General features: G+C 39.6%; 1 protein-coding gene across 9 annotated transcripts in view; it reads left to right on the top strand.

Annotated features, from left to right (window-relative positions):
* tenm4 (teneurin transmembrane protein 4) overlaps positions 1 to 27,922 on the top strand; it is a 268,749-nt gene that overhangs the window by 186,705 nt on the left and 54,122 nt on the right. For 7 of the 9 annotated variants that reach the window (XM_065281625.1, XM_065281626.1, XM_065281624.1 and 4 more), the window contains 8 exons: positions 950 to 1,135; positions 4,410 to 4,436; positions 8,622 to 8,768; positions 10,397 to 10,613; positions 15,576 to 15,695; positions 20,287 to 20,548; positions 23,875 to 24,142; positions 24,306 to 24,449. In XM_065281625.1, the coding sequence (XP_065137697.1) occupies positions 950 to 1,135; positions 4,410 to 4,436; positions 8,622 to 8,768; positions 10,397 to 10,613; positions 15,576 to 15,695; positions 20,287 to 20,548; positions 23,875 to 24,142; positions 24,306 to 24,449 (1,371 nt within the window). The remainder of the gene's footprint in view (positions 1 to 949; positions 1,136 to 4,409; positions 4,437 to 8,621; positions 8,769 to 10,396; positions 10,614 to 15,575; positions 15,696 to 20,286; positions 20,549 to 23,874; positions 24,143 to 24,305; positions 24,450 to 27,922) is intronic. The other 2 variants (XM_065281623.1, XM_065281622.1) reach the window with 1 other exon arrangement.

Here is a 27,922-nt window from a genome sequence, read left to right as displayed (position 1 = left end):
GTGTGTAAATTTCGGCGGCATCCAGTGGTGAGGTTGCAAATTGCAACCGACGGCTCAGTCCACTGCTCACACCTCGTTTTTAAATGCATAGAGAAGCTATGGTAGCCGCCACTGGAAAAACATGTAATTGACAGAGAATACTTAGTAAAAAAAGTTTGTCCGTTAAGGGCTTCTGTAGAAAACATGGCGGCACAAAATGGCGACTTCCATGTAAGGGGACCCGCTGTGTATGTAGATAAAAACGTCTCATTCTAAGGTAATAAAACATAATGGTTCATTTTAAAAAGGTCTTTATACACATCTGATAATATAGTTTTGTATATTATTGTGCATTTCTGTCAAGAGATCCTTCTAAAAATTACACACTGCACCTTTAAATAAAATCTATGTTCGTCTTGATCCAGTGATTCCAGTGATATAAAGCACTTAATACTTTGGACAAAAATTGCACCCCTAACTATATTTATTGCACGGTGCCTTGTATTTAGAAACATTTACCCAGTCTTTGACCTCATTTCCCTTACGGTAAAACCCACTTAAAAATGATCTAACAAGTGTGTCAGATTGTATAGGAGGAGGAAATCGGATTCTGTTCTGTTACTTTTATATTCATTCTTTTTTCCAAGTTTTTCCCTCATCTCCTTTCCACAAAAGGAATTCCCTCAAATGCAAAGAAGAGACGTAGCAAAAAAAAAAATCGTTTCCCAGTTAAACCTCCCACAATCCCCAAACCCCTGCTTTGTAATGGTCTTATTAGATTTGTATTGTCCAAAGGGGATTGTCCCTTTTATGAGGTTGCAGGAATTTCTTTTCACCAGCCATCAGACAAGGTAGCGAAGCGTAGCCGTCCCATCACTGACAATAACTCCTGGATTTGCTCTCTTTACCCCCTGTTGTCATGTTCCATCTACTCTTTTACATCCCCTCCTCTTCTTCTCGTGTCCCACAGAGCTGTGCGCAGCCGACTGTGGTGGACACGGCATCTGCGTGGCGGGCAGCTGCCGTTGCGACGAGGGCTGGATGGGCACCGGATGTGAGCAACGGGCGTGTCACCCGCGCTGCAGCGAGCATGGGACGTGCAAAGATGGAAAATGCGAATGCAGCCCAGGCTGGAACGGAGAGCACTGTACCATCGGTAAGGCCGGAGTGTGTGTGTGTGTGTGTGAAGTGTCGGGCGAGGGTGGGGTTACGTCTAGGGTGAAGGGGCGTGCCGGGAGGTGTGAGGAAGCATGCGTAATTGAATTTGTGCAACTCGGCATAGCATGAACAGGTTTGCTTAAGGATATGAAGCTCGCCTTCATGCATTTTAATGTGGGAATGTGTTAGAGCGTCATTTCATTTCTGCTCATCGCTTCGTCTCATCCTCCATTTGCTTATCCCGACGTTCTCATTCTTTTCAGTTTATTCATTTTCATCACAAACATTTGCATTGTCACGAGCAGAGCAGTCACTGGAAAGACTTTGTTTGCGGCTCTGAATTTAAATGTAAATCCGTTTCGTAGCACAGGAATGTTGTGTAGTGCACATGCCAGTATGTAGTTTAGTGAAATTGACATATTTAGCAAATGTTTTTTGTAGCAATAATTTTTTTTTGTTATAGGAAGGAGTCTTAATGCTAATAAATAATAATTTGTGATGTTTACATATAGATTTTGCTGTCAGTTCTCTTGCATAATGACGCACATCGTACGGGACAAATTGTCCTATAGTTGAACCAGGTTTATAGGGTGGTGTCAGGCTCAGACTTTAACCGATATGTTAATCGCCAGAGGTAAAAATTGTTTTTGAGAAAACTATACAACATTTGAAGTGGATCAAAAATGTTTATCAAAGTTGTCTTAAGACAAGAACGGGTTTGGGTATTAGTTTTAAGACAACTTTTATAAAAGGATTTGATCCACTTCAAATGTTGACTAGTGTAGTAACAAGACTCATTCAGCAAGAAACCATGGACTTAGTATAGTAAAAGTGTTTTTGGCAGATTCATTGCCATTTGTATTGTTATAGTTTTACTACAGTCATTTTAAGTTGAATGAACTCAAAATTTTAAGGTAACCAGGTAATTTACATCTTTATTACAGTGCAGGTAGACTTAAATTATGCGTGTATTGTGGTGAGACCATAGTAAATTTGTGGTTAGTGGGGTTTTACCATAAATAACACCAAAAACAGTGGTTACTATAGTTAAACAATGTTTATGTTTTATTACTGATGGTCAGAGGCGGACACTACTTGAGTATTTTAAGTAAATTTTCCAAGCATCTGTGCTTTATCAGAGTTTTTGTTTTAGGAAAAAAAATGCTTTACTTTACAAAAAAAAAATTTCACTACATTCTAAAGCATAGAATCATATTCCTTTTATATTACATATTAAAATTGATTTAATACCTAATTACATAAAAATTGTGTACTTTTACTTTTCTTGAGTAAAAGTAAAAAAATACTTTTTACTTAGGTAAAAGTAAAAAAAATACTAGATGTTTAATGTAGTTAAATATTAAATATAAACCAAAAACTTGAAATTATGAATTGTAGTGCAGTAAAAAAATTATAATATGCTTTGGAATGTATGTTTTCCAAAGAAAAAAACACTGAAAAAATACAAATACTTTTTTATAATTTGTATTTTATTGGATTTTAGAACATCACTGATACATTATAATCCACATTATATTCAACTTACAATTAACATCTTCAAATGTTTCCATGATGATGATATACATATATATAAAATATGAATACTTAAAAATCAACTTTTATGTAGAAAGTAAAAATACTTAAGTAGTGTCCGCCTCTACTGATGGTTAAGCAGAATGTATTATTATTGTTATATATTTTTAAATATTATATCAGTTATAATATTGTTATATGCAGAACAGTACTAAATGTACTTCTGTCGTAGTTCCATTTAAAATAAAAACAATGATAGCGAGAAACTTTGTTTTTTACTTTTAACTTTTAACTTAATGTGATGATTTAGGCAAGTTGGAGATAAAATTGGTCAACATCCTTAGGTTGACCTGGAACAACATTTGTATAAAATAAGTACTGGCCAAACCCATCTCTGAGATTAGGCCTGACTTTGTCTTGAACATGAAGAAAGATATTTTGAGGAATGTTTGTATCCAAACTGTTCATGAGCCTCATTCACTTCCATAGTATTATTTTTCCCTACTTTGGAAGTCAATGGGGCTCAAAATATCTTCCTTCATGTTTATCAGAACAAAGAAATGTATACAGGTTTGTAACGACATGAGAGGGAGAAAATTATGACAGAATTTTCATTTTTGGGTAAATTGTCCCTTTAAAAGCGGTAAGTATGACGGTTCATGAGGTATTATACAGAATGCCTGACATAATGCCTCTCGGCTTCTGCTTGGATTGAAGTGTAACTGTCCCATCCGTGATGTGTTTCCATGCTGAAACAGCTCTTTCTCTATTTTTTTTTTGCATTATCAATCTGAAAAACAATGATACTTTCTCTGCAGATAAAATGCAATGTAATTAAAAGTGCATGTATGCAAATATAATGGATTATAAAAGTATTCCTAATGCATCTGCAAACACATTTGAAACTAAAGTTAAAATGTATTTGTGTGGTTGATGCATTATTTAAGGAATAACCATGAGCAGTGTATATATTAAACTTGCATTGTTTTTCTGTGTTAAATCATTATAAAGACGCTTATCTGGCAACCCAAAACATCCTAGAGTTAGGTTAATGAACTATGGCATTTGACAGAAGAATTTTTACAAACAAAGCCATTTCATTTTTAATAAAATCACTTTTACGCTCTCATGGCTTATTGCTTTAATAACCGATTACCTTTTAATGCATTATACATAACTATAAAAATAATATATGTTAATAAACAAAGATATTTATTTCTCCATTATCTATCTCTCTGTTCTCTCTCTCTCTCTCTCTCTCTCTCTCTCTCTCTCTCTCTAATGTTTAAATTTTAGTGTGCTTCATTGGCATGACAAAAACTGTACATGTGTATTATCACTGCATTTGCAGCTGGGCTGCGTGCAAATAAAAGTAAAAAAGCATATAGTGCAGATTTAAAAGTGAAATGGTAAATAAAAATAAGCTAAATAACTTTAGAAAGAAGTAATATAATGCAGACATTAAGTCTATCTCTACTGGATCTCTCTCTGTCTCTCCCTCTTTCTAGCCTGTCACACCATACCTTAAACTCGCTCCCAGCCTGTTATGTGAAGTGTTGCTTGTATCGCATGTACTGTCGTTGTCCTATCTATCGCTTGTGCAAATCCTCGTCTGTGTTTCAGTAAACGTAGTAGGCTCGAGCAACCAGTCCATGTCTCTAGCTGTCTGTGTCTTGTCATGAAAGCAGCACTGTACGAAACCTCCCTTATATGTCCTTGTCTTTTATCTTCCCCTAAAGCTCACTATCTGGATAAGGTAGTGAAAGGTATGGCACTCTTACTTTCCCTATCCTTTCTTCCTGTCTCCCATCCTGTCTTCCATCATTTTCCCATCTTTGCATCCGTAGGGCAGCACTCATATTTACATGTCATCTCACCGGTCCTCTGCCAATCACAGTGCTCATCCAATACACGTTGCCACTTAGCACCCTCTGAGAGTTTATTGTATTTAGCAAGGGAGTGTTGGCGACAGGTCGCAGACCTTGACGATTGCCACCATGCATAATGGATGCCCGGTGCAGCTGTGTAGGAGAGCACAGGGAAGGGCGGGGGTTTGGTGAGGTTCTGACCCGATGCCCCTTCTAATTAAAGCATGCAATGCACCGGTGATGTTGAAATCTCGAGCCGCCCAAACCTCCTACCTGCTCATTCACTTATTCTTTCATCCTTTGACTTTTTCTTTGTGCGCCCACCCCATCCCTCCCTTGCTTCCTGTGTAGAGTATAGTGTGAGCCGCGGGGGTCGTGCGAGGCGGCTCGTGGCCCTCAGGAGCCGTTTCAGCCTGACGCGCGGGTGAGCTCCGCAGGGGCCGCTCTCTGAAAAGGCTGCCAATTAAGCTGAACTGCTGCCAGCGGTGCACTGATCTTTATTTATTTTCCTCTTTAATAAGCATTCAGAACAAACCATTCAAACGTCTCGCCACTGCGGGCCACGCAGCTGTTTGTCTGTTCGAGGAGTAATCGGTCGTCTACCGGGCGAGCTCACCCAAGGTTACGGCTGTGAATAATAATAATAATAAAAGAAAAAATCATTTGCTTAGCAAAAGCATCACTGTCACCATATGTCCTGTAGTACAGAAAGGTTGAACTTACAGCAATTTAAATGGACACTCCACTTTTTTTTGAAAATATGCTCATTTTCCAGCTCTGCTAGAGTTAAACATTAGATTTTTACCAATTTGGAATCCATTCAGCTGATCTCCGGTTCTGGCGCTACCACTTTTAGCATAGCTTAGCATAATCCATTGAATCTGATTAGACCATTAGCATTGCGCTAAAAAATAACCAAAGAGTTTCGATATTCTTCTGTAGTTTCATCATGTACTAAGACTTTGCTGCCGTAACATGGTTGCAGGAGGTGATATGATATTACACAGTGCCTGAAAATAGTCCCCTGCCATTGAAAGTTACTAAGGGGACTATTTTCGGGTGCTGCGTAATATCATTGCGCCTCCTGCAGCCATGTTATGGCAGCAAAGTCCTTGATTATTACGCCAGAATGAGAGTATAGTCATAGCCATATCTGCCTAGAAAATCACAACTTTTAATTTTCCGTCGGTCTTAGTACACGATGTAACTACAGTTTAAATAGTTTTAAATAGGAAAAATATTGAAACTCTTTGGGGTTTTTTTGCGTGATGCTAATGGTCTAATCAGATTTAATGGATTATGCTAAGCTATGCTAAAAGTGGTAGTGCCAGACCCAGAGATCAGCTGAATGGATTCCAAAACGGTAAAAATCAAATGTTTAACTCTAGGGGAGCTGGAAAATTAGCATATAAAAAAAGGTTAGCAGCCACTTTTAATAAAATAAAAAAATTGAAATAGGACCTACCATCCCATCCCTAAAACTGCACTCTAAAAAAGGCTGTATTTATTGGTTTACAATGACCAATGGTGAGCTGTTTCAACCCATCGCTGGGTTTTCTAGGTTAATTTAACCCTACAGTTGGGTTTGTCCATATTTTATCCAGCCATGGGTTGAATCTACCCAGCATTTTTTAGATTGCAACCTCTGTCATTGTGACCCCTATGACTTTGGTGATGTTATTTAAATCTTGTGAACTTCGGCAATGTCAACTCTGACTTTATATCAGTTGCGTAACTAAGAATCAACACATTTCAGCCCACGTTCACATTTCAACATTTCAGCCCACATTCTTGATGGCTTCGCCATATAGGTGAAATTTACAGCAAGGATCATTGATCCATTTTTGCCTCAGAGGGTGCTAAATGTGCTAAATGCCACATATATCACATATTGAGACAAACCACACTGAGCACAGGATCACGATGCACAAAGCCTGGATGAAAACATTCCACGCCATTTCACATTGAGCCATATTTAGAAAGCTAGAAGCATCTCGAATTTCCTTCTTATCAGGCAACCAACACCTTACTATCTCTACAAACCTTCTCTGTCTCCCTTTCACAACCTCTATCTCTTTGTTATTTGAGTCTTTATAATGTTCCAGCAATGGTTCTGCTAACTGTTGCTGACAAAATAGGTCACCTCAGACATCATAGAGAGCGAGGCTCTGGGATTGTGAAAAAGCATGTCAGGATTTTACATTTGATGGCGCTGGATTTCTCGCCTTTCGCCTCTGTTTTCATCTCTTGAAATAGAATCGGACAGGTAGCTGATAAGTGGCGGGGAAAGGAAGAAATGGGACATTGACAGCCATTTTACACTGTCATGTGAAGCAGACAAAGCCCCCCCAACCTTCCTCTAGTACCGTATCTGTAGAACCATGTGCCAACGGTGCTATCTACATCCTGTCAGCATCAAACTCCCTGTCGAACACACAAACTCCTTTGAGATGTTGTCTCGGCGTTCATATTATAGAAAAGTAAACTATAGGCTAGGTCTTATGTTCGATTCTGCGTGTGTGTTTTTTGTTGGGATCGATCCCAAGATATTTGCGTTGCTAATACAATGCTAATGCAATGCTTATGCAATGCTTTACCATCTGAACTACAGGGGCACTGTTAATTCTGTTGATGTTTTTCCAATTAAAGGTGCTCTAAGCGAATTGACGCGTTTTAGACCATAAAACATTTTTTGTTACATACAGCAAACATCTCCTCACTATCTGCTTGCTGCCTGTCCGCTGATCAAACTGTAAAAAAACGCGATCTGTGTAGACAGCCCAGGCTTTACAAACGGCAATAACAACACAGTGGCCAAACCTACAAACAGAAACCATATCAAAGTGTTCCAGCCAATAAACGACAAGAATGATTTGGGGGTGGGGGTTGGGCGCGTTCATGAAAGCACGGAAGGGAGGGGGAGGAGTTAGCTATGCTCGGTCTGTTTGAAAACAATTCAAACGTCAACAAAAACTAATGTCTCGCAGATTTGCTTAGAACGCCTTTAAATGGAAAGGAAATGTGTGGGGGCACATAGGCAGGCCCAAACGTAATCTGCGCCCTCAGATTTCCACGGAAAACCCAGCAGAATTCCGCGGATTTAATCCCCGCCATTGACAAGCACACATACCCCGCGCTTGAGCGTGTTTGTGACCAGTAACCATCATTGACAACAAGCACACATACGCAGCCTATCTCTCGCGTTTGTCCGCCGTCATTGACAAGTACATTAACCCTGCGCATGCTGTTTGCTTTGACCGTTTTAATGATAGAGAGGACGAACCATTTGATATTTGAGATTAAATTAAATTTACCGCCGAGTTAAGCTCTTACTTGACTCTGTCGTCTATGTGAAGCGCGACAGTCAAATCCATTTACAAGACAAATGCTCTTATTTGAATAAAAAAAAATCAGCAGATTCTGTATGCTCATACTGTAGGTACTAAAATGTTCAATAACTTTAAATACTTGCTGTTGGTAGTCAATGTTGCTTCGCATTCTAGTAATCATTTTATCAGACAAACAAAAATGAGTCATCAGAATTTTTCTGGTTCGTTTTACCGTTTGATAATCCATTTTTTAGTTTTTAGATGTAAATAGCATATAAAGTATCTTCGAGCTAACAGACGTGGAACTCCAAATCTGATTTAATGGGGTCTTTTGTTACGCTATCACAAAATCACAAACACATAATGATTTTTTTCAGGTTATATTCTGCCTCTAACTTTCATTTGTATCTCATTATCTCCAGTCTCTCTCTTTCTCTCTCGCTCTCTCTAGAGCCGAGTTCTGCATCTATTGTACAACACTAATGAGAATGTATTGATCCGCTTGAGCTCTGCAGTATAAGGCTGCCTCAATAGGATATAAGGGCTTAAGGAAAAGGTGTATCAGTTAATCACTTAAATTTATCACTATTATTACCAATGCACTCTTTTGACCTCTAGTCCTTTATTTAGACCTCTTTATTTTAGAACTTGTGTCGGATGTGATAGTGACTAGGTTTCGTAGTATCTATATTTATGTTTTTGCTTTGCTTTCCTAGACTCCTCTAATGTGTTTGCTTTGCTCTTGTATGAACAGAGGGCTGTCCTGGTCTGTGCAATGGCAACGGCAGATGCACGCTCGGTAATAATGGCTGGTACTGCGTTTGTCAGCTGGGCTGGCGGGGAGCAGGCTGCGACACATCAATGGAGACGGCCTGCAGCGACGGCAAGGACAACGATGGAGGTACAACGCAGGCAGCACACTGATTTGTACTTATTATGAGTTCACGTGGTTCTTGTTTTCTCTATTCTTCCTTTTTTTGTCTTATTTTACTTCCTCTTATTATGTTGTCTCACCTTATCTCATTTCTTCCAATCTTGTCTCCTGTCTCTTATCCTCTTTCTTGTCTTATCTCATGTCCTCGCTCTCATCTTGTCTATCTCACATTTTTTTAGGGTCTCTACTGGAATTCTTTTTGATCTTAGTGTCTTTGTCAGTAATATCTTGTCTATTGTCCACCTCAAACAGCTACATCAAACAAAAGCAAGTCATTTAAATAGCAGTGCATATATTCCAGTCTGACCCATGTATACATGGGGGGCTTGTAGAAAAGTAAGATGCTCCCTAAGTTTAAAAAGAGTCCACATCACCCAGTTTTCATTTGCCAGCAAGCATCTGCCTCGAACTAACCTCCTGCCAAGCCTCCAAATCAACGGTAGGATTGTCCTGTCACAAACTGCACTGAGCCATGAACATATTCACTTCAATAATCACTTGTTTAGGGAGCTCACCCGCTATTCTTCAGTTGTAGCTTACAAACTTTACAAATCATCACCAATGACATAGTATTTTATGTGGCTGCATAGGCTTGTTTGTGTTTTCGTGACAAGATATCCTAACCATTCGCTCTGAGGGACTGACATGAACGGCTATGTGGGTAGCCATCCCTGAGGCAAATACATGCAGACCAAAAATGATACACACAGCTCCACCGCTTCAATTTTACAGTCACAAACTGCTAGTACATATGCTAGCCATGTAGTTGCGAATTGGCAGCACCATTGCAACGACTGAAACGAGCAGCGGTGAGACATCCGCCTGGAGAGCTGTTATTTTTGTAATCTGGCCCATCTGGTCGGAGAGGTTCCTGAACGTAGAGAGAGGAAGAGAGTACAGAATAAGAGATGACCCACTTCACTACATTAAAGGGTTCCTCTCAGCATGGCCCAGAGTACTGAATTTTTTCAGCCGAATTACAAGAGAGAGAAGCTGAGCTGCCAGTAGAGGTAGGAAGGAAAAAACATGAAGTGCGAAGCCAGACATCTCTACCGCTGACTTTAACTTACTGCAGTAGCGCAGCTGTAGGGCAGAGCAAGACGCCCAGCAGAGTCAGTGATTGCTCAGAAGCTCAGCGGTGTTCAAGGGGCTGCTTTAAGTTTACTAGTGTTCCTTTTGGGATAATGAAATCTTCGTACCACTTGTTTAAAGATGCTTTGGACATTACATGGACATCAACACTTGGAAAATGACATTACAATGGATAGCATGAGCATTCAGGAAAGCAATGATGCTGTAAATTATTCACCTTATGAGCAATGTCATACCTGGTCAAGCTGGCACTAAACCCAACTCTTAATCTGCATTTAGGGTTGATTGGACTATTGAGCACAAAGAGCACCTTATGTATTAGCATTATACAATCTGAATAGGGCAGTTTTCTACACACTTGGTCCATCTTCTGGTGGTTAATCTGAGCAATAATCTAGACTAGCTCTACCATATAAACTGGTCTTCATAGAATTCCCCTTTAGGGAAAACATTTTTAGAACTAAATATACCTTCTGAATTTTCCCTTTCATTTTTATCAATAGATGGTTTGATGGACTGCATGGACCCGGATTGCTGCCTGCAGACTTCTTGTCACACCACGTCTCTATGTGTGGGCTCCCCTGATCCACTAGACATCATCCAGGAATCACAGATCTCCTCTACCCAGAGCACCCTGCAGTCATTTTACCACCGTGTCCGCTTTCTGGTTGGCCGGGACAGTACCCACGTCATCCCTGGTGTCAATCCGTTTGACGGCATGTAAGTGTTTGTTAGCCACATGCAATGAATTTGGATGTGTTCTTGGTGCTAATTTTGATATTATGTTTTAGTTTTTTAGCATTAAAGGGACACTCCACTTTTTTAGAAAATATTTCCATTTTACGGCTCCCCTAGAGTTAAATATTTGATTTAACCATTTTGGAATCCATTCAGGCGATCTCCGGGTCTGGCGGTACCACTTTTAGCGTAGCTTAGCATAATCCATTGAATCTGATTAGACCATTAGCATCGCGCTAAAAACAACCAAAGACTTTTGCTATATTTCCTATTTAAAACTTGACTCTTCTGTAGTTACATCGTGTATTAAGACCAATTAAAGTTGCGATTTTGTAGGCAGATTTGGCTAGGAACTATACTCTCATTCTGGTGTAATAATCAAGGACTTTACTGCCTTAACATGGCTGCAGGAGGTGCAATGATATTATGCACCAGCCAAAAAGAGTCCCCTTAGTAACTTTCAATAGCAGGGGACTATTTTCGGGAACTGCGTAATATTATCGTGCCTACTGCAGCCATGTTACAGCAGCAAAGTCCTTGATTATTACGCCAGAATGAGAGTATAGTTCCTAGCCATATCTGCCTAGAAAATCACAACTTTAATTTTAACAATGTAACTACAGAAGAGTGAAGTTTTAAAAAGTGAAAAATATCAAAACTCTTTGGGGTTTTTTTTATGCTAATGGTCTAATCAGATTCAATGGATTATGCTAAGCTATGCTAAAAGTGGTAGCGCCAGAGCCGGGAATCAGCTGAATGGATTCCAAAACGGTAAAAATCAAATGTATCACTCTAGGGGAGCTAGAAAATTAGAATTTTTTTTAAGTGGAGTGTCCCTTTAATGTTTGTAAATATTTGCAGCTTTGGTACTCATTTCTATTTTTATCCTGATTCACCAGAGTAGCAATATTTAGATCAATGAGTTAAAAGTAAAAAATTGAGAATGCTGTCAATCCATCCATATTCTTTGTTCAAGTAAACAAACAGGCCATGGGGCTTGTCCCATGGTGCACCAAACATCCTTCATAAGGGAGAACGGTGCTGTCACTGTGTGATCCTATGTGACTCCTTATATTTTTTGGCATTCGTGTAACTGTAAACAATAGCAAACGTGAACTGCAATTAATTTGCATCCCACTCGTGCAAAGGTCTTGTTTTTCTTTCTGTTTTCAATTGAGAACCTCACAAAGGACGTTATCAAAGACTTGGGGGAAACATTGTGCTCCTTTGAAATCTTGTAGAGTATTGCCATTTTTCCTTTCATGACATTTCAAAAGCAAAAATGCAAAAACGAAACAACCAAATGAGCATCTTTCTGTAATCTCCATGGAGAATGGCTTTAATGGTGTCGCCTAGGGTACTTTGACGTTTCGATTCTCATCTCCATAAGGCATAATGTGCCAAAGAGGTCTTCGATTCAAAGCCTCCCGTTTTTAGCTTCCGTCTTGTTTGTTTCTTAGTTTTTCTTTCGTCAAAGAGACATTTCTTGTTTTAAAGGATTTCGGATCAATGGACAACCCTTTTCCGGGCTATGGTTTGCAAAATATTGTTTTTGAATCTCTTAAATGGACATTTTCCACAGTCCAGCTCAGACTTTGGACCAAATGGCCCATTTCTTCGCGTGACTGAGCCTGTGGCAAGTACAGGCTTCTTTTGTCTAATCTGTGCCATTCTAATGAGGCTCTGATCACTTCAAAGCCGAGGCCAGCACTCTTTCCTTCTCACACTCAGTCCTATCTACTAATCGTTCCTCTCATGCATAAATCAGAGCGCCCTCAATCAGCTCATGTCTGATATGTCTAACCTCAGCTGCTCTCATGCTTGAGAAACGAAACACGGGACTTTGTTTGATATTGCCTTTTTTGCAGACATGTCAGCCAGCATTCATGAAATTCTCTTGTAATAGAGTGTGACATTTTCCCAAGGTGACATTTTCGTGAAACTCAACGGGAGTCTCTCAATACCCTCTTCATTATTTCAACACGAGGGTCTTGCCGTCCTTCGTCAACGTCTCCAGAGAAAAAAGAGGCGTAAATAAATAAAAGCTTTAGAAGCCGACCACCAGCCGCAAGATCGCAGACCTCGATTCACCTAAAAATATCAGGCCTGATATATTATTTATCACCCCTTCATTTCTCCACCCCTTGACAGATATGAGAGCGCCTGACAGCGGCTCTCAAGTCCAGATGGAGCCTTTACCGCACTGGATCTTAAACAGCCCCCTGTCATCACCTGATCTGCCTTTTTTATTGATTCTATAACCACTTGCTAGTAGACACGTCCAAAATGCATGTCTGGTGTGTCCAACCACAAGAAAGCAACACGGATGGCGACAATCAAAGTGACACATCATCCTATTGACCTGTGAGGCTCTTGCTAGGTTTCTGAGACGTTCCTGATATCTTCATATATTTTAACATTAACAGCATGAGGTCTGTTTATCTCCGCATCGGAGTTCGCACAAAAGCGTAAATGCGCTTGGCTTGAGATGCACTTGGGTCAAGTTGTTTACTTGGTGCATCAGAGTGTACTTAAACCCTTTTACCATCATTTGGAAATGCAGGTAGTATGGCTCTCCATTTACCCTATTTACAACATGTTGCATTTCCTGTGAAGAGGAAGACTGGTACTACTGTAACAGGAATGCAAGAAAAGGAGCGCGTTTATATTTAGGACCTGTTTTGAAGTCGTTTCGTAACTAATGGTGCTTACTAAGACGAGCATCACTTTGACTACTGCATATGTTTGTGTGCTTTTACTGCACTTACAACATTTACACGGCAAATGAGAAAAATGTACAATAAAGCCCCAGACACACACCTCAGCGCACTTTAGCATCCATCTGACTGTTAGTTCACGGTACCAAGTTGTGCACAACAAGCTTCGTTTTCTTCTGAGAATGTTAATAAAAGTTAAGTGATGAAATGGTAAAAACATTACAGTGGTAAAGAAGTTTGCTGATTTAATTCTGCACTCTACAAGGGTTTGCACACATTAATTCAGAGGCGTTCCTGAAATATGCCTATTGAGACCATGCAGTTTTCTGCGCATAGCCATGCTTGTCTTACACTTACGATCTTTACTATTTACACGAAGAAAGAGCACTTCATAACATGCTCGCTGAAATTGCCTATCAGTACAGTTGTCGTGTCTAATATCAAAGCAGAGAGCGGTCTACAATTTTCTTGAAATTACACTTCTGCCGACACAATGGTGATAGGGCTATAAGGTGATTTATCTGTCATGAAAATGTTGTCACGACCGACTCCATAAACCTTGCACGTTCTGCAACGATCTCATTTTGAGTGTGGGGGTGGCTCTAGAACTCTTCAATGTCCCCTCCTTTGTCTTCTTCAGATTTGTTTAGGATCAATATTTAAATCATTTGTCTCGTAGTTGTTGAATCAGCTCAAGATATTTCGCTGCGACACAAAGACGACAGTTCCACTCAGTGCGCCCCGTGAAAATTCGCACCAGTGCCCCTCCGGAATGAGAATTCTCTAAATCAAACTGTCACCCCGAGCAATGTCGTGGATAGACAAAAGCTTTACACATTTTATCTCTCTCTTTCTCTCTTTCTTTATTTCATTCTGCCCTTTTTTAGCAATATTTCTTTGTCACTTTCTCTGTCTCTCTATTTCATCTGAGTTCACTCTCGGTCTGATAATAGTCGTAGCGGGGGGCTGTGCGTTGGCACGTTATCTCTGCTAGCTTTGTTTACAGGGACGTGGAGCTGAGGCAAGGACTGCTGAAGGTGAAAGGCTGCTTAAATTAGCATAACGTTAGTCTCCCTGGGACGGGAATATTGTTGGGACCGTGATCTTGCCCGAAGTAAGGACAGGAAAGGGTCAACCTCTTACACACCAGTGTTAATTGTTCCGCTACTTGGCGAATGTTTAAAGCTTATTGCAAAAAATTTTTTTGTATGCTTCTAGATTATATATTTAAATAGAAAGCATGTTCAGTAAGTACTACGGTAATATTAAACTATGATCATTTTTGTATTGAACTGTGGACACTTTTGACTTCACCCTATTTGAATTTGTATTTAATGTTTTGAAGTCTTTTTAGAAATGTATAATTTATAAAAAAATCAAATATAGGCAAACATTTGTATTTGCATACAATGCGTCATTTTAAGCACCTGTTTGTAAATATGATGGTACTTGAATGTGATGATTTCCACATTTTAAGGTGTTTATTGAGCCACAGCTTATTAGTGATAAGCTGTGGATATATTCGGATATATTGGATATATTCGGAAATATTTGGATATATTCAAAACAATGCATAGACAAACATAATGCTTAACATTTTTAATGCATCTTTAATAAAATATTTTAAATAAAGAGCAAATATGTTAAGCGTCCAAAATTAGACATCACTTTTGGTCAGTACTGTATACGTATAGACTTTTGCAAGGGTGTGCAATATTGTAAGTGTTTCATTTCAATATCTGCAAAAGCTGCAATTTCAGATATCCGTCGTATTGCATTGAATTTTTGTCCTTTTATAAATCTCCTTTTCATAAAGAGCCTAAAGCCTGATTAGAAATCTCTGTTATGCGTCATTCACTGAAAGAAGTCATGCCTAGCGGGAAGTTGTTTTGCACTTGTTCTGGATTTTAAGAAGCTGTGTTAGACCTTTTTCATATCGATCAGTATGTCTGAGCTCCCAAGGCTGGCAGATTACATCAGACAGGCAGTTTCAAGTCCTGATATCTGCTGTGACTAAATGCACTCATACCTCCATATTATTCCCTCAAAGTGCCGGAATGACACAAATAGTACCGCATTTATCTGTTATCTGGAATGGGGAACCTCACTGGAGACTCCTTGGGATTAACTCAATTTATTATATGCGTTTACAAACACCATGTGACATGATGTAACCAGACACAATGAAAGTTAAACTAATTAAAACCTGGGTTTTGTTATCCCGCAGTCATGCTTGTGTTATCCGAGGACAAGTGGTGACTTCAGACGGAACGCCGTTGGTTGGTGTGAATATCAGCTTCATCAATAAACCAGCCTATGGGTATAGCATCACCCGACAGGATGGCAGGTGAGATTATGGCTTACATCTTTCTTCACATGTTTCTGATCATTGTCAAAAAAACAGTTCCGAAAAACAGTTAATGTCTTTTAGTTTTGTGATGAAAACTATAAAAAAATGTATGCTTTGTAGCTTATAGTCAGTGTTGTTTAAATATCTGTAAGCTTTTTATAATAACATTTGTTATGGTTTAAGTATTTAAAAAGCATCTGGTTTTAGTTTACATATTTTTTACATAAATGCATTTTTTAATATTTATCATTTAATTTTTAATGTTCTTCCCTCAACTTAGATGAATTAAAACACATCTATCTTTTTTCAATGCGTACACTTAATCTTTGTACAGCGCGTCGTGAATGTGTTAGCATTTAGCCTAGCCCCATTCAATCCTTAGGATCCAAACAGGGAGGAATTTATCAGCCACCAAACACTTTCATGTTTTCCCTATTTAAAGACTGTTAAGGGCGATTTATAGTCGTGCGTAGGTTCTACGCCATAGCTACGGCGTAGGCTATCCGTAGCCTGTGCGTAGCTCTGCTTAGCCTGACACGCACCTCGCAAAAATTTTAACAGCGCGTCAGATCTACGCGGACCGCAAGCGCTGTGATTGGTCCACCAGAACCCCTCCCGTCAGGTAAAAAAAACTGCGTCATAGGTATTTCCATTTGTGACTGTGAAAACAAAGAAGATCCAAGTTGAGGAGTGATTTAACTCAAACTGCATCAAAAGTTGCTGTTTATTTACTTCCATCATTGCTGGTCTTCTCAAATTATACACAACAAGTTGCTGTTTCTTCTTCGTTTGTGGGTTAACTTGCCAAGCTTCTTCTTCTCTGACGGTCGCGCTGCTACTGTGGTTACACGCGTGAATATTGCCCACCAGCGGTCGCGCCTGTGTTTGCACGTCGACGCGGACGACGACGCAAAAGTATAAATGAAAACCGACGCGGAACCTACGCCATCGCTGCTACGCCGTAGGACCTACACACGACTATAACGAGCCCTTTAGTTACACAAGTAAGTATGGTGGCGAAGTGCTGCAAACTAAGTGCTCTTCCGCCATACAATATAGTTCCCTTTTTTCTGCTTTAAAAAATTGCCACGTTTTATTTTGTGCCACCACTCGTGTAACTACTCATGTAACAGTCTTTCAATAGAGAAAACATGGAAGTGTTTGGTGGTTTCTAATTTCATCCCTGTTTGGATCCTTAGGAATGAATGGGGCTAGGCTAAATGCTAACACATTCTCGAAGCGCTGTACAAAAATTAAGTGCACGCATTGAAAAAAGATATGTATGTATTAATTCATCTAATTTGATGTACAAACATAGTAAAATGTTGAAAAAAGAAGGTGTTTTCCTTTAAGTAGTTTTATTATAAATTTTCCTTGCTACTTTTGTATACCGTTGCTTTTTTATATTGGAACCTTTCACGTCGCCATCTTTATACTTGAATGTTAAGTATACATATTGGCTCACTGATTTTTTCCCCAGTGCATCATTGAACAGCTTTTGTTTTTAGGGCTTTTTTGTAGCTGTTAACAATCTTCCATCTCTCTGGTCTTCTCAAACTTTCCCTATTTCTTCATAAACACATGCTCTCCCTCCAATAACCACCCATCAAGCCCTGCAGACCCAGTACAGCATAAAATCCCAAATGCACCTGTTCGCTTGCTTTAAAACAGGAAAGCTCTTATAACTGATTTCATTTGATTGTGATCTGTACTGTCCTGGTGGCTCAGATTTTTAAATTACTACTTTCCCCACTATCCAAGAGATCTCTCAGCCTGTGCCAACCACTACAGTCGGATTGACCGAGTCACTTGTGGTGGATGTTCATGTAATACAAAATGTAGCCTAAAGTAGACTGTGGAAATCCAAAAGCCATCCATAATACATTTATTATGGTGTATTGAAAGTAGGTTACGCAACACAGTTTTCCTGAAGGAGAGATCGGAGGGATGTGTAGCGTCATCGGTGAGCTATAAGCGGTATAGGACATCGGATTATTCATGTAGACGTCTAACCCATCAATCGGGCTAAGCCCAAAGGGTTAAAGTTGCGTCCCTTCAAAGAGTCCCCTGAAAGGCTGGATGCACAAGGCCTAAGAAAATTGGCCACTTCTGCCTGAGGTAGGCTACTAGCGTGATTGATATCGGTCCTACGAATTGTTCATCGATTGGCGTGGCAGCCTGTAGGTTCTTTAGGGGTAATGGGTATGTGTGAACTTCAGCCCATGTAACTGCGTTGGCCATGCAATATGACATACAATATTTTCTAAATTGACTACCTGTAGGTTGTCTGTCAAGTTAGACTTTGAAACGGTAGCGTGTAATGTGGATAAAAAACGCCATTGCTAGATGGAAAATGTAGGTTGTTAAAGTGAACATTGTTTCATTTCACTACATTAATACTATATGGGAAACCATATAGACCAGCTTGGGCTGGCTAGACCATCTTAAAACAGGTAAATCTAGCATATCAACAATCTTAACCCAATTCTAGCTAAAACTGTGAATTATTATTATCTGTACAGTCACATATATGTGCACAAGCGCTCGTTCCCATTACTGTTTTCCTTTTCCTCTCTTTCCTTGCAAATGCTTCCCAACATGCTCTTTTTAGACTCCCACAGAGCACAGAAAAACGTTCACATTTTAGCAAGGGCACAGCAACAAAGGCAAAGCGGACCTTTGTTTATCAGGCTTGCCAATGAGTGCTCTGTAAATAGTCCGTTGGGATATATAGTCGAATTAATGTTCAGGCGGCGTGAGGTGTGACTACAGATGCACACCGCATCAGAGCCAGCTACAAAACTAAGACACAGTACAGCGTTTTCCACGGGTCCACGTGTCCGTGCAAGCCAGCTGTTTGGATGCATCGACTCATGTTTGTTTTGTATATACCAGGGCATGTTTTATAAGTATGTACACAAGGGAGAAGATCAGAGACTTTTTGAAAGCTGTGATAACATTTACAGCATAGCCCACATACAATTTACAATTGAATATTCGGTTTATAGTGCTGTATATGGTGGAGCTTTCCAAACAGCATAAATGTACATTCAGTTCCCACTGGCATTTCTATTGGCTGAAAGGACTCTAATGGGATTAAACCAGGACTAGGCCTTGGTTATATTAGGAAATTGAAGTATATTTTTACAAACATACCTTACTAAAAACATAACCGGTGTGCATCTTCAGACACAACAATGGCACTAGGTAGATAAGAAGATAGGTCAGTCCAAGCATGCATGCATTGTAGTCTGGGAATAGGTTTAAACCCTGTCCAGGAAACCACCCCATATGGGTAGTCTATTTAATGCCTGATTAGAAATCATTTAGAATTAGACCAAATATAATGTATGTGATTTTTATCTATTAAAAAAATCATCATATCGACTACTATACTGTTAGCTCCAGTTAGTTAAAAAGCTTAGCCTGCTAGCCTAGGATATTTTATTAAATGAATCATACGGTACTATATAAAGTTAGATTAATGCCGACAACCCGCGACACACAGATTCATACCTTAGCCATTTTCCCTCACAACTCATTTATCAAAGCAAACCGTGCCTCGGAGCAACAAAGACGCACGCTGGCGTATGCATAACCACTGCGGCAAGAGGAATCCTGCCAGTTTATTCCCCAATAGAGAATAACGACATCGCACGGCACCCATTCAAACTGATTTCATTAATGCAGATTCAAAAGCACAGAGTATTAAATTGAGCCAGTGCTCCATTGTGTTGCAATCACATTGTGCAGCTGCCAGATAAAAACCATACCAAATAACTGTCGCCAAGTCTTTTTCAATTCAGTCCGATCATTTAAAGAAACATAATGAATTACAACCTTTATTAAGTCTGGCTTTAATAGCAGGGCATAGTAACGGTGAATATTGTTGATTAAAATGTTAGTAAATGGTTTTATGTGGTAATGAAATGATATTCACTGAATAGTAAATCAAAATGCTATTTTTAAACTTGTGGTTGTAGCATGCTAAATAAAATAACTGTATTTAATGACCCGGCTTTAAGCGTTTGGCAAATTCTGATGCGTTTATGAATGGATTTTAATGATAAAAAGTAACAGACAATTGTAATGCTACAAATGCAGAGGAACAACTTATAAATAATATATATTTTGATTTCATTTACCTCAGTGGCAGCAGCGGGCACTCATATGGTGGCCCAAATTGCGTTTGTGCCATTTTTATGTTTGTTGCACATGTCCGTGAAGACCGTGTCGTGTCCCATTTGCCATTTATGATTCAGAAGCAGTGTGCATCCCTAAATGTGTCCCTGTTAAAGAGCCCATGCTTAACAGACTCACTAACCATCTAAGCAGCTTTATGTCACTGCCAGGACTGAAGGTGGCATTTGAGACAGGGCCATTAGCCACAAAGCACTGGAATAGCATAAATTATTATAAAGACGTGCACGTGCGATGAAGTGTATTGCTCAAAAACAACATTGATGCTGATGGGTTGTACTTTGTGGTACTTATATACAACTTATAAATTTTGTTACCAAACCCTCATGTGTTTCTCATGTGCATACATAGCAGTAGATGTAACCGAACTCCATCCTCTCTGTTTCAGCTTCGACCTGGTGAGTAATGGGGGCGTGGCCATAGCCCTAAGGTTTGAACGTGCTCCGTTTATCACTCAAGAGCACACCTTGTGGTTGCCGTGGGGACGATTTTTCGTTATGGACACCATCGTGATGCGGCACGAGGTGAACGACATCCCCAGTTGTGATCTGAGCAGCTTCACCCGGCCCATGCCCATAGTTCTGCCCGCCCCGCTGACGGCATTCGCCGGGACCTGCAACGAGAGGGGTGCCGTCGTCCCAGAGATTCAGGTGCTTTAATTTAGACATTAGACATTAATTTGTTGTTTTAATGCTTCCAGTAGTGTTTGTTGTATAAACTTTGATACAAAATTGTACAACATCCTCAAACATTAAAATACGTTTGTCCGACAGAGAGCACAGATTTCGGGAAATGTACATCAAAAGGGAACCACGTAGTCTCTGCCCCTTGTGGGAGCAATGTGATTTTATCTTCTGTGCGTAACTGGCCAGAGATACACAGTCCAATTTACTATGCCAGGCGTTTTCTGAAGAACGATAATTACATTTTGACTGAAAGCCGTGTGGAGGCTTTTCGAGTCTGAAATCCTGGAGGAGCTTCGCTGTCAGTGCTGGAAAACGAATTTGTGTTTTGGACTTCAGCGTAGTTTTTCAGGGTGTGTGGGTGCATAGATATTTGAATGTATTCAACTTTAATTCAGAATGCCACTGGGGCCTTGAAAGGTACTAATGTCTAACATTCATTGTTGGGAATGCAAATATATAATTAATTAATCATTGCGAAATCTCAATAATTTGAATAATTCAAAGCAGTTACCATTTAATATAATTGCAAGTATTTTTGATTTTACGTTTTGGTTTATGTTTTGCATGTTGCATTCTGTTTTTTTGCGCGCTCGCCTGTTGTTTTCTCTTTGTATATGCCCTTGGTGTTTTTGTGTGTGTGTGTGTGTGTGTGTGTGAGTGTTTGTGCAGCACCTCTTCTTGGACCTGTGTGCCACCCTCCTAATTATTTTGTCCCTTCTTTGATTAACAAGATTAATGAGTCAGTCTTACATGGATTGTGCTGTCTGGGCTATTATTATCGGCACAGATTTGTCCCATCCCAGATCCCAAAGTTATTTTCGCCCACTTACACATGCATCCACACGCGTGCACACAAAGTTTACAAACGGAATCATCCATTAAGGTTTTCTAATCAGCGAAGGACTCATTGATGCCGAAATGATTGCAGTGTTTATTGGTCAGCTCTGTGCTCGACTGTTAGAGTGAGCCGATACTGAGAGTCAATGAGAGCTCTGTCGCATGCAATGAGAAACCTTCGACTTACTGATAGAAAGCACAGGTGTGTAATTTGTAATGCTCACGTAAGGTTAACACAATGAAGTGTTCACAATATGATTATGAAATATGTGGATCATATTTCTTTCCCAAATCAATGAAAAAGTTTAGGCTGTGTAAAGTAATTTCAGGGAATTATTTCTAAACACATCACAAATATATTGCTGAAATCATTGCAAAGAATGTGAACAATGTAGGACTAAATTTTGGAGACATTTCTGTGTTAAGGATTATTTTGGGTGGGGCTGTAACGGTGGCTAGATGAAGCACTGGATCCACCGAGCATTGCCCCGCCCCTAACACAATCGCAAGCATCCATTTGGGTCGTAGCTGTTTTTTATAGTTGAGAGAGACGGCAACTTTCCCATGGGTGGGTGTGGTTTCAGCACACACAGCGGACACGCCCCCAGCATTTGAGAACAGAGAATCCTGTCTGTTTTTCCAGGATTTCAATAACATATTTTATTTTTTTGCCCCTTTTTTAATCATTCATATTTGGCTTGGTGGATAAGGGGCTGTTCACATGTTGCGCCCAAAAACGAGTGAAAAAAACGCTAGGCACATAGCTTCTTGTCACATGACCTGCGGTGCGCTTGCAACATTCTGAAAAGTTGATCTGTTTTTAACTCGATGTGGTGCGGACGTGACTGAAATAAACGAGCGTTTGAGCGTGCAAAAGACGCGATATTTGAATCACCCCTAATGCTATGTACATACCAAAGTGGGGCATCGCGTTACTCGCTCTAGATTTCTCGCGGGATTTAACTTCGTGCCATGCGTATTTTTCTCTCCAGTTGAATATTTTCAACTTGTGCGAAGGCGCGTTTGAGATGAATAGCGCGTGTTTTCGCGGCAAACGCGCCGCCCATATCGCATCATTCGCATCGCTCTGCACGAGGATGCATCTGATCGCGTCTTTGCATTGACTTTGTATGTAATCTACTTGCGCAAATCGTTGAACTCGCTTCTGGTGTGAACCTACAGTAATGCTACGTACACACCAAACGCAGGGCATCGCGTTACTCGCTCTAGATTAATCGCGAGATTTAACTTTGTGTCATGCGAATTTTTTGCTCCAGTTGATTTTCAACTTAGGCGAAAATGCATTTGAGATGAATAGCGCGTGTTTTTGCGGCAAACGCGCCGCCCATATCGCATCATTCGCATCGCTCTGCACGAGGATGCGTCTGATCGCGTCTTTGCATTGACTTTGTATGTAATCTACTCGCAGAAATCGTTGAACTAGCATTTGGTGTGAACCCACAGTAATGCTACAGACACACCAAACGCAGGGCATCGCGTTACTCGCTCTAGATTACTCGCGAGATTTAACTTCGTGTCATGCGAATTTTTTGCTCGAGTTGATTTTCAACTTAGGCGAAAATGCCAATAGCGCTTTTTTTTCGTGGCAAATGCGGTGCCCATATCATGTCTTTTGCATGGCCCCACGCGAGGACACGTCTGATTGCGTCTTTGCATTGACTTTGTATGTAATCTACTCGCGCAAAACCTTGAACTCGCGTTTGGCGTGTATGCGTTTTTCTGTGGTGTCACAAACTGAAAAGACATTTAATATTAGATTTTACACAGACTTTAAAAAAATCCAGGTTTATATTTTGCATAGAGATGGGCTATAACCTTATCTTGTGTCTTGATCAGTGGTCTCCAACATAGTGCCCATGGTGAGTCTATGAGTTGCCCCCCAAATCACATTCTAATAATACCCTCAATTTTTATATTTATTTAATACATATTTTTTATTTTAGCTTGGCATCTTTTATGTATGTTAACATTTTAAACAATGATAAAACATATCAACAAGTAAAATAAAATAAAAACAAGTAAAACATTTTGAGTAGATAAATATCAAAAGGTAGCCCTCTAGATTGTTTTATCCATTGTTGTGGCCCTTGCTCACAAAAAGGTTGGAGACCCTTGCTCTAGATAGTATTTTTATATATATTTAAAATAAATGGTTCTGAAAATGTCAGTGCAAAAACGATTATTAAAATAGGCTTTTGAATTGTAAGTAATAATATACATTTAAATAAATTATAATTTCTTTTCTACAAACACTGTAATGTTGTGATGAGAAATGATTTCATTCTCTGTTATTTATATAATAACGATGTTAAATAATGCAAACATTTCACAGCAGGATACATTTACCATAAAATGAGAAGATTTGTTACTGTTTGCTCATCTTGCATTCTTATTTTTGTCACTACTGTATAAAAACTTTAATCTCTCCACAGACTCTCCAAGAAGAGGTGCAAATCTCGGGTACAGACATGCGTCTGGGGTACCTGAGCAGCCGGACAGCGGGGTATAAATCGCTTCTGCGTATCACCCTGACACATTCAACCATCCCCTTCAGTCTGATGAAGGTTCATCTCATGGTGGCTGTTGAAGGAAGGCTCTTTAGGAAATGGTTCTCAGCAGCACCAAATCTCTCCTATGACTTTGTCTGGGACAAGGCAGACGTCTACAGCCAAAAAGTATACGGCCTATCTGAAGCTTTTGGTGAGTGGACCCTTTGCCACTACATTAATATAAGTAAAATATAAAATAATAAGTAATCTCTATTAAACATCAAATGTGGCGTGTTGCACCCAAAACACAGTGTTGCTGATCGGGGCATTGCTTTCAAACAAGTCAAAACTTGCTTTCTCTTTGCTCCCGTTAGTGTCAGTGGGTTTCGAGTATGAGTCCTGCCCAGATCTTATCCTCTGGGAGAAGCGGACGGCCGTCCTGCAGGGATACGAGACCACGGCGTCCAATCTGGGTGGCTGGAGCCTGGACAAACATCACGCACTGAACATTCAGAGTGGTAAGCGGGCACACAAAGCAACTTGAAAGAAATGTATGCTCACCCTGACAAACACACTCACTCAATTACCCGCTAACAATTCGATCTGTCCGTTTATCCTGCATTGGAGACATTCATTAATTTTCACTGCATGCCTGTAAAAACTTGAAGGCTGAACTTTAATACAGCTTGACATTTGGATCGGGAGCGGACGTTATCTGTTTGACGGGGCCTTATTGGGGTGAGACGGGTCAATTTTCTTATTGCTGCTGAATTGGCCCTAAAAGCAGAGTGCACAAACTGCTAAGTTGGGTTTCTGTCAGGGTTGGTTCTCGTCGACGTAGCGCCGCACTCATCTCAGTAAATGAGCCGTACCTGCAGCGGGAGTATTAGGAGCGCAGGTGGCAGTTGGATCTGTCATGAGAAGTCAGAGCTGTCAGCATGAAGACAGCTTGCTCAAAAACCTTTGTCTGCTTCCCAAGAACCGCCACACTGATGCAAATTTATTTCGAAAGGGATTGGTTTTAAGCGCCAAAATATATTCATACTGCCCATTACGCAGAGTTTTGACCAGGTTGCTAGGCTCTGTAAAAATAGGTTACTTGAAAGTTAATTGCCTCAAAGTTGTGGTTAATCACATGTATAATACAATGTAAAGCCACGGTAATGTGTACCTAAAGCAATGGTCTCCAACATGGTCCTCATTTAATTTTTGTATTTTTTTATAAATCATTGTAGTATCTGCTATAGTGATGCACGGGTCGGGTTGGGGAGAGTAAAGAAATTAAAAACAAAATAAAAAAACATGTTGACGTGCAATTCCCTATCGCCTATAGTTAATATTTGGGAATATATATTTTCATATATTATTAGGTTTGTAGCAATGTAACTTGATGACCCCAAACCTTTGGCTTCACGTCATGAAAGCGCCAAGCAGCTCGCACTGCCAGCCACAACATCAAAACAAACAGAGAAATAAAAGTGAAGATGAAAGACAAGGTGCGGGAGAATTTAAGGTCGAGAATTTGTGAATAGATAATACAAACACTGCTTTGTAAATATTATTATGTTTATTATCATTATCCTGTCTCTATATTTAATATGACCATGCTGGTATGTTGTTGCCAGTTTACAGGGCGATGTAATCTTACGGCTGTTTCCAAGCACTTTTAGGCGGAGGGGTTGTAACAATAGATGCAATGGTGCGGGCGGGCTGGGGGCTTAAAATATTTCATAAAAGCGTGTTCGAAAAAACACACTGACCCGCGCATTACTAATCTGTAAGCATTAGTGTGCATTGACCTAAAATGAAAAATAAACAGTTGTATTTCTATTAACTAACATTAACAGAGATTAGTAAATGCTCAGTTTGTTCGTTGAATAATGCATTACTGTAGCATTAAATTAGTATTACCAACAGGTCAGGAATGCATTTTTTTGATTGACAGGCTTTAAGAGCTGTACAAATCAGTGCATTTTAAACTGGATCTCCAATAAAACATCTGCTTTTCTAGCCAGTCGGCACTGCAAATGTTATTTAGCATCTCTCAGAATACTGCATGGTTCAACAGGTGCTCGGGGAGAAAACAGTGTGGATTGAAAATGACTAAAAATTGAGTTTCACAGACTCTTCCACTCACTGCCACTTTCAAATGGAATTTGCGGCGAGCCGTTCACCGAGGTGGAGAGCTGGAGGTTCATTGAAGCGTGCAATGGAGATTCAGATTGACTCTGTTAGTGATAATAAGAGCAGGATGTCTTTCCTGCGGTGGCTGTGGACCTTCACTTTGCTGGTTTCTGTACAGGAGCAACTATCTGCCGGAAAGAAAAAAGTATTTTATTTTATTGTAATAAATGTAAATACCATTGAGTTCAACACATCTTCGCTCTGTTGGTTATTTAACAAAATCCTTTCATGAGCGCTGGCAGTCACCCCTTTGACCACATCGAACACTGAGTTTGATTCAAATCATAAGTAGTCTACATAAGACATTAGTAAACATCAAATGTTAATGGGCAGCATCCAAAAACAGTGCTCATGAGGAACATGACTACTGCCAAAGACTAAACAAGACTGTGCAGATGACAGGTTTAATAATGTAATTCTGATTTTAGCAATAATTTGATACAATATCAGACTTCCCCCTTTCAAGTACACAGGACTTGTATGAGTGAAATAGCTGTATTAATATGGCCGCACAGTCTAATGACTTTTTTTAAAGGTGACATAGAATGATTGAACGGGGTATTTATCCTTGTTCTGTGATGTGACATGTAGACAAAAAAATGCCTTAGAAGCTTCCTAAAAACCTCTCTCAGATAGCTCTATTAGGGTGGGGGATTTTAAACAAGTGGTTTTGCACCTATTTGGCTCCCCCTACTGGCTTAACTTGCAATCTCATTACTGATTGGCTGACTTTGCTGCCACTCAAAAAATGTAGCCAATTATTTTAAAGTGGAGGGGCAGTTAGATGCCTGTGATGTCATAAGCATCAGTTTTTCAGATTGGGCCGTTTTCTGGCTGACATTTCTAAAAGAGGAATTTCTATGAGACTGAGATGTTTAGCATGTCTAGCACTTTTTGTATGTTCGTGAATGCGGGTAGACTACCATTATTCAACAAAGACAAGGTAAAAATGGTTTTTCATTCTCTGTCCCCTTTAAAGGAACTTTGCTAACGTACACAGTTGATTCCAAAACAGTTAGCATGATGCTAATTCTACAACACCCAAGTAGCACTCATAAATATTGCGTTATTAAGTTTATTTTTAATTGGAGCTTTTTTATATAAACCCTCATATTATGTTCCGGATCAATTTGACCCATTTTGATTTTTAAGCTGTCTGTTAAACCAGTTAACCTGTGATTTTATTCTTGAAATGTTGTGACTTTTTCTCATTTATGGCCATGAACATGCATGCAAAGTTTGGATATGCTGATGTGATTTGAAGTGAACCAAAATTATTTTGTAACGATTTTGAGGTTCGCGGGTCAATTTGACCCGCATTTTGTTTTGTTACAAAGCAACTATATTTTTAGTGTTTGTTGCTATATTGGTGTTTAACTATCCTGAAATAGGGGTAAACATGCTTCTCCTCACTCTTATGAGTACTGAAAAAGACTTTTACAGACACAGATGGTAAAAGTGAACTATCATTTATATTTACAATTTATATGAAATACTACTAAAGTTACAGTTTTCTTCCAGACATTTTGTCACTTTTTCTCATTTAGGGCCATGAACATGCATGCAAAGTTAGGATACACTGATGTGTTTTAAAGTGGGTTTTTTTAGCACAAATAATGATTTTTGTTACGATTTTGATGTTCGCGGGTCAATTTGACCCATATTTGTTTGTTCCAAGGCAACTGTAGAGACACAAATTAAATACATTTACTGCGTATATGTTGGTGTTTTACTACCCTGGAAAGAGAAAAGTGAGCTTTTCCTCACTATTTTCAGTACTTTTTAGACTTCCTCAGACACAGAAAAG

This window comes from Paramisgurnus dabryanus, chromosome 8, assembly GCF_030506205.2.
Source record: "Paramisgurnus dabryanus chromosome 8, PD_genome_1.1, whole genome shotgun sequence".
NCBI lineage: Eukaryota > Metazoa > Chordata > Actinopteri > Cypriniformes > Cobitidae > Paramisgurnus > Paramisgurnus dabryanus.
This window is presented reverse-complemented; position numbering and strand designations above follow the sequence as displayed.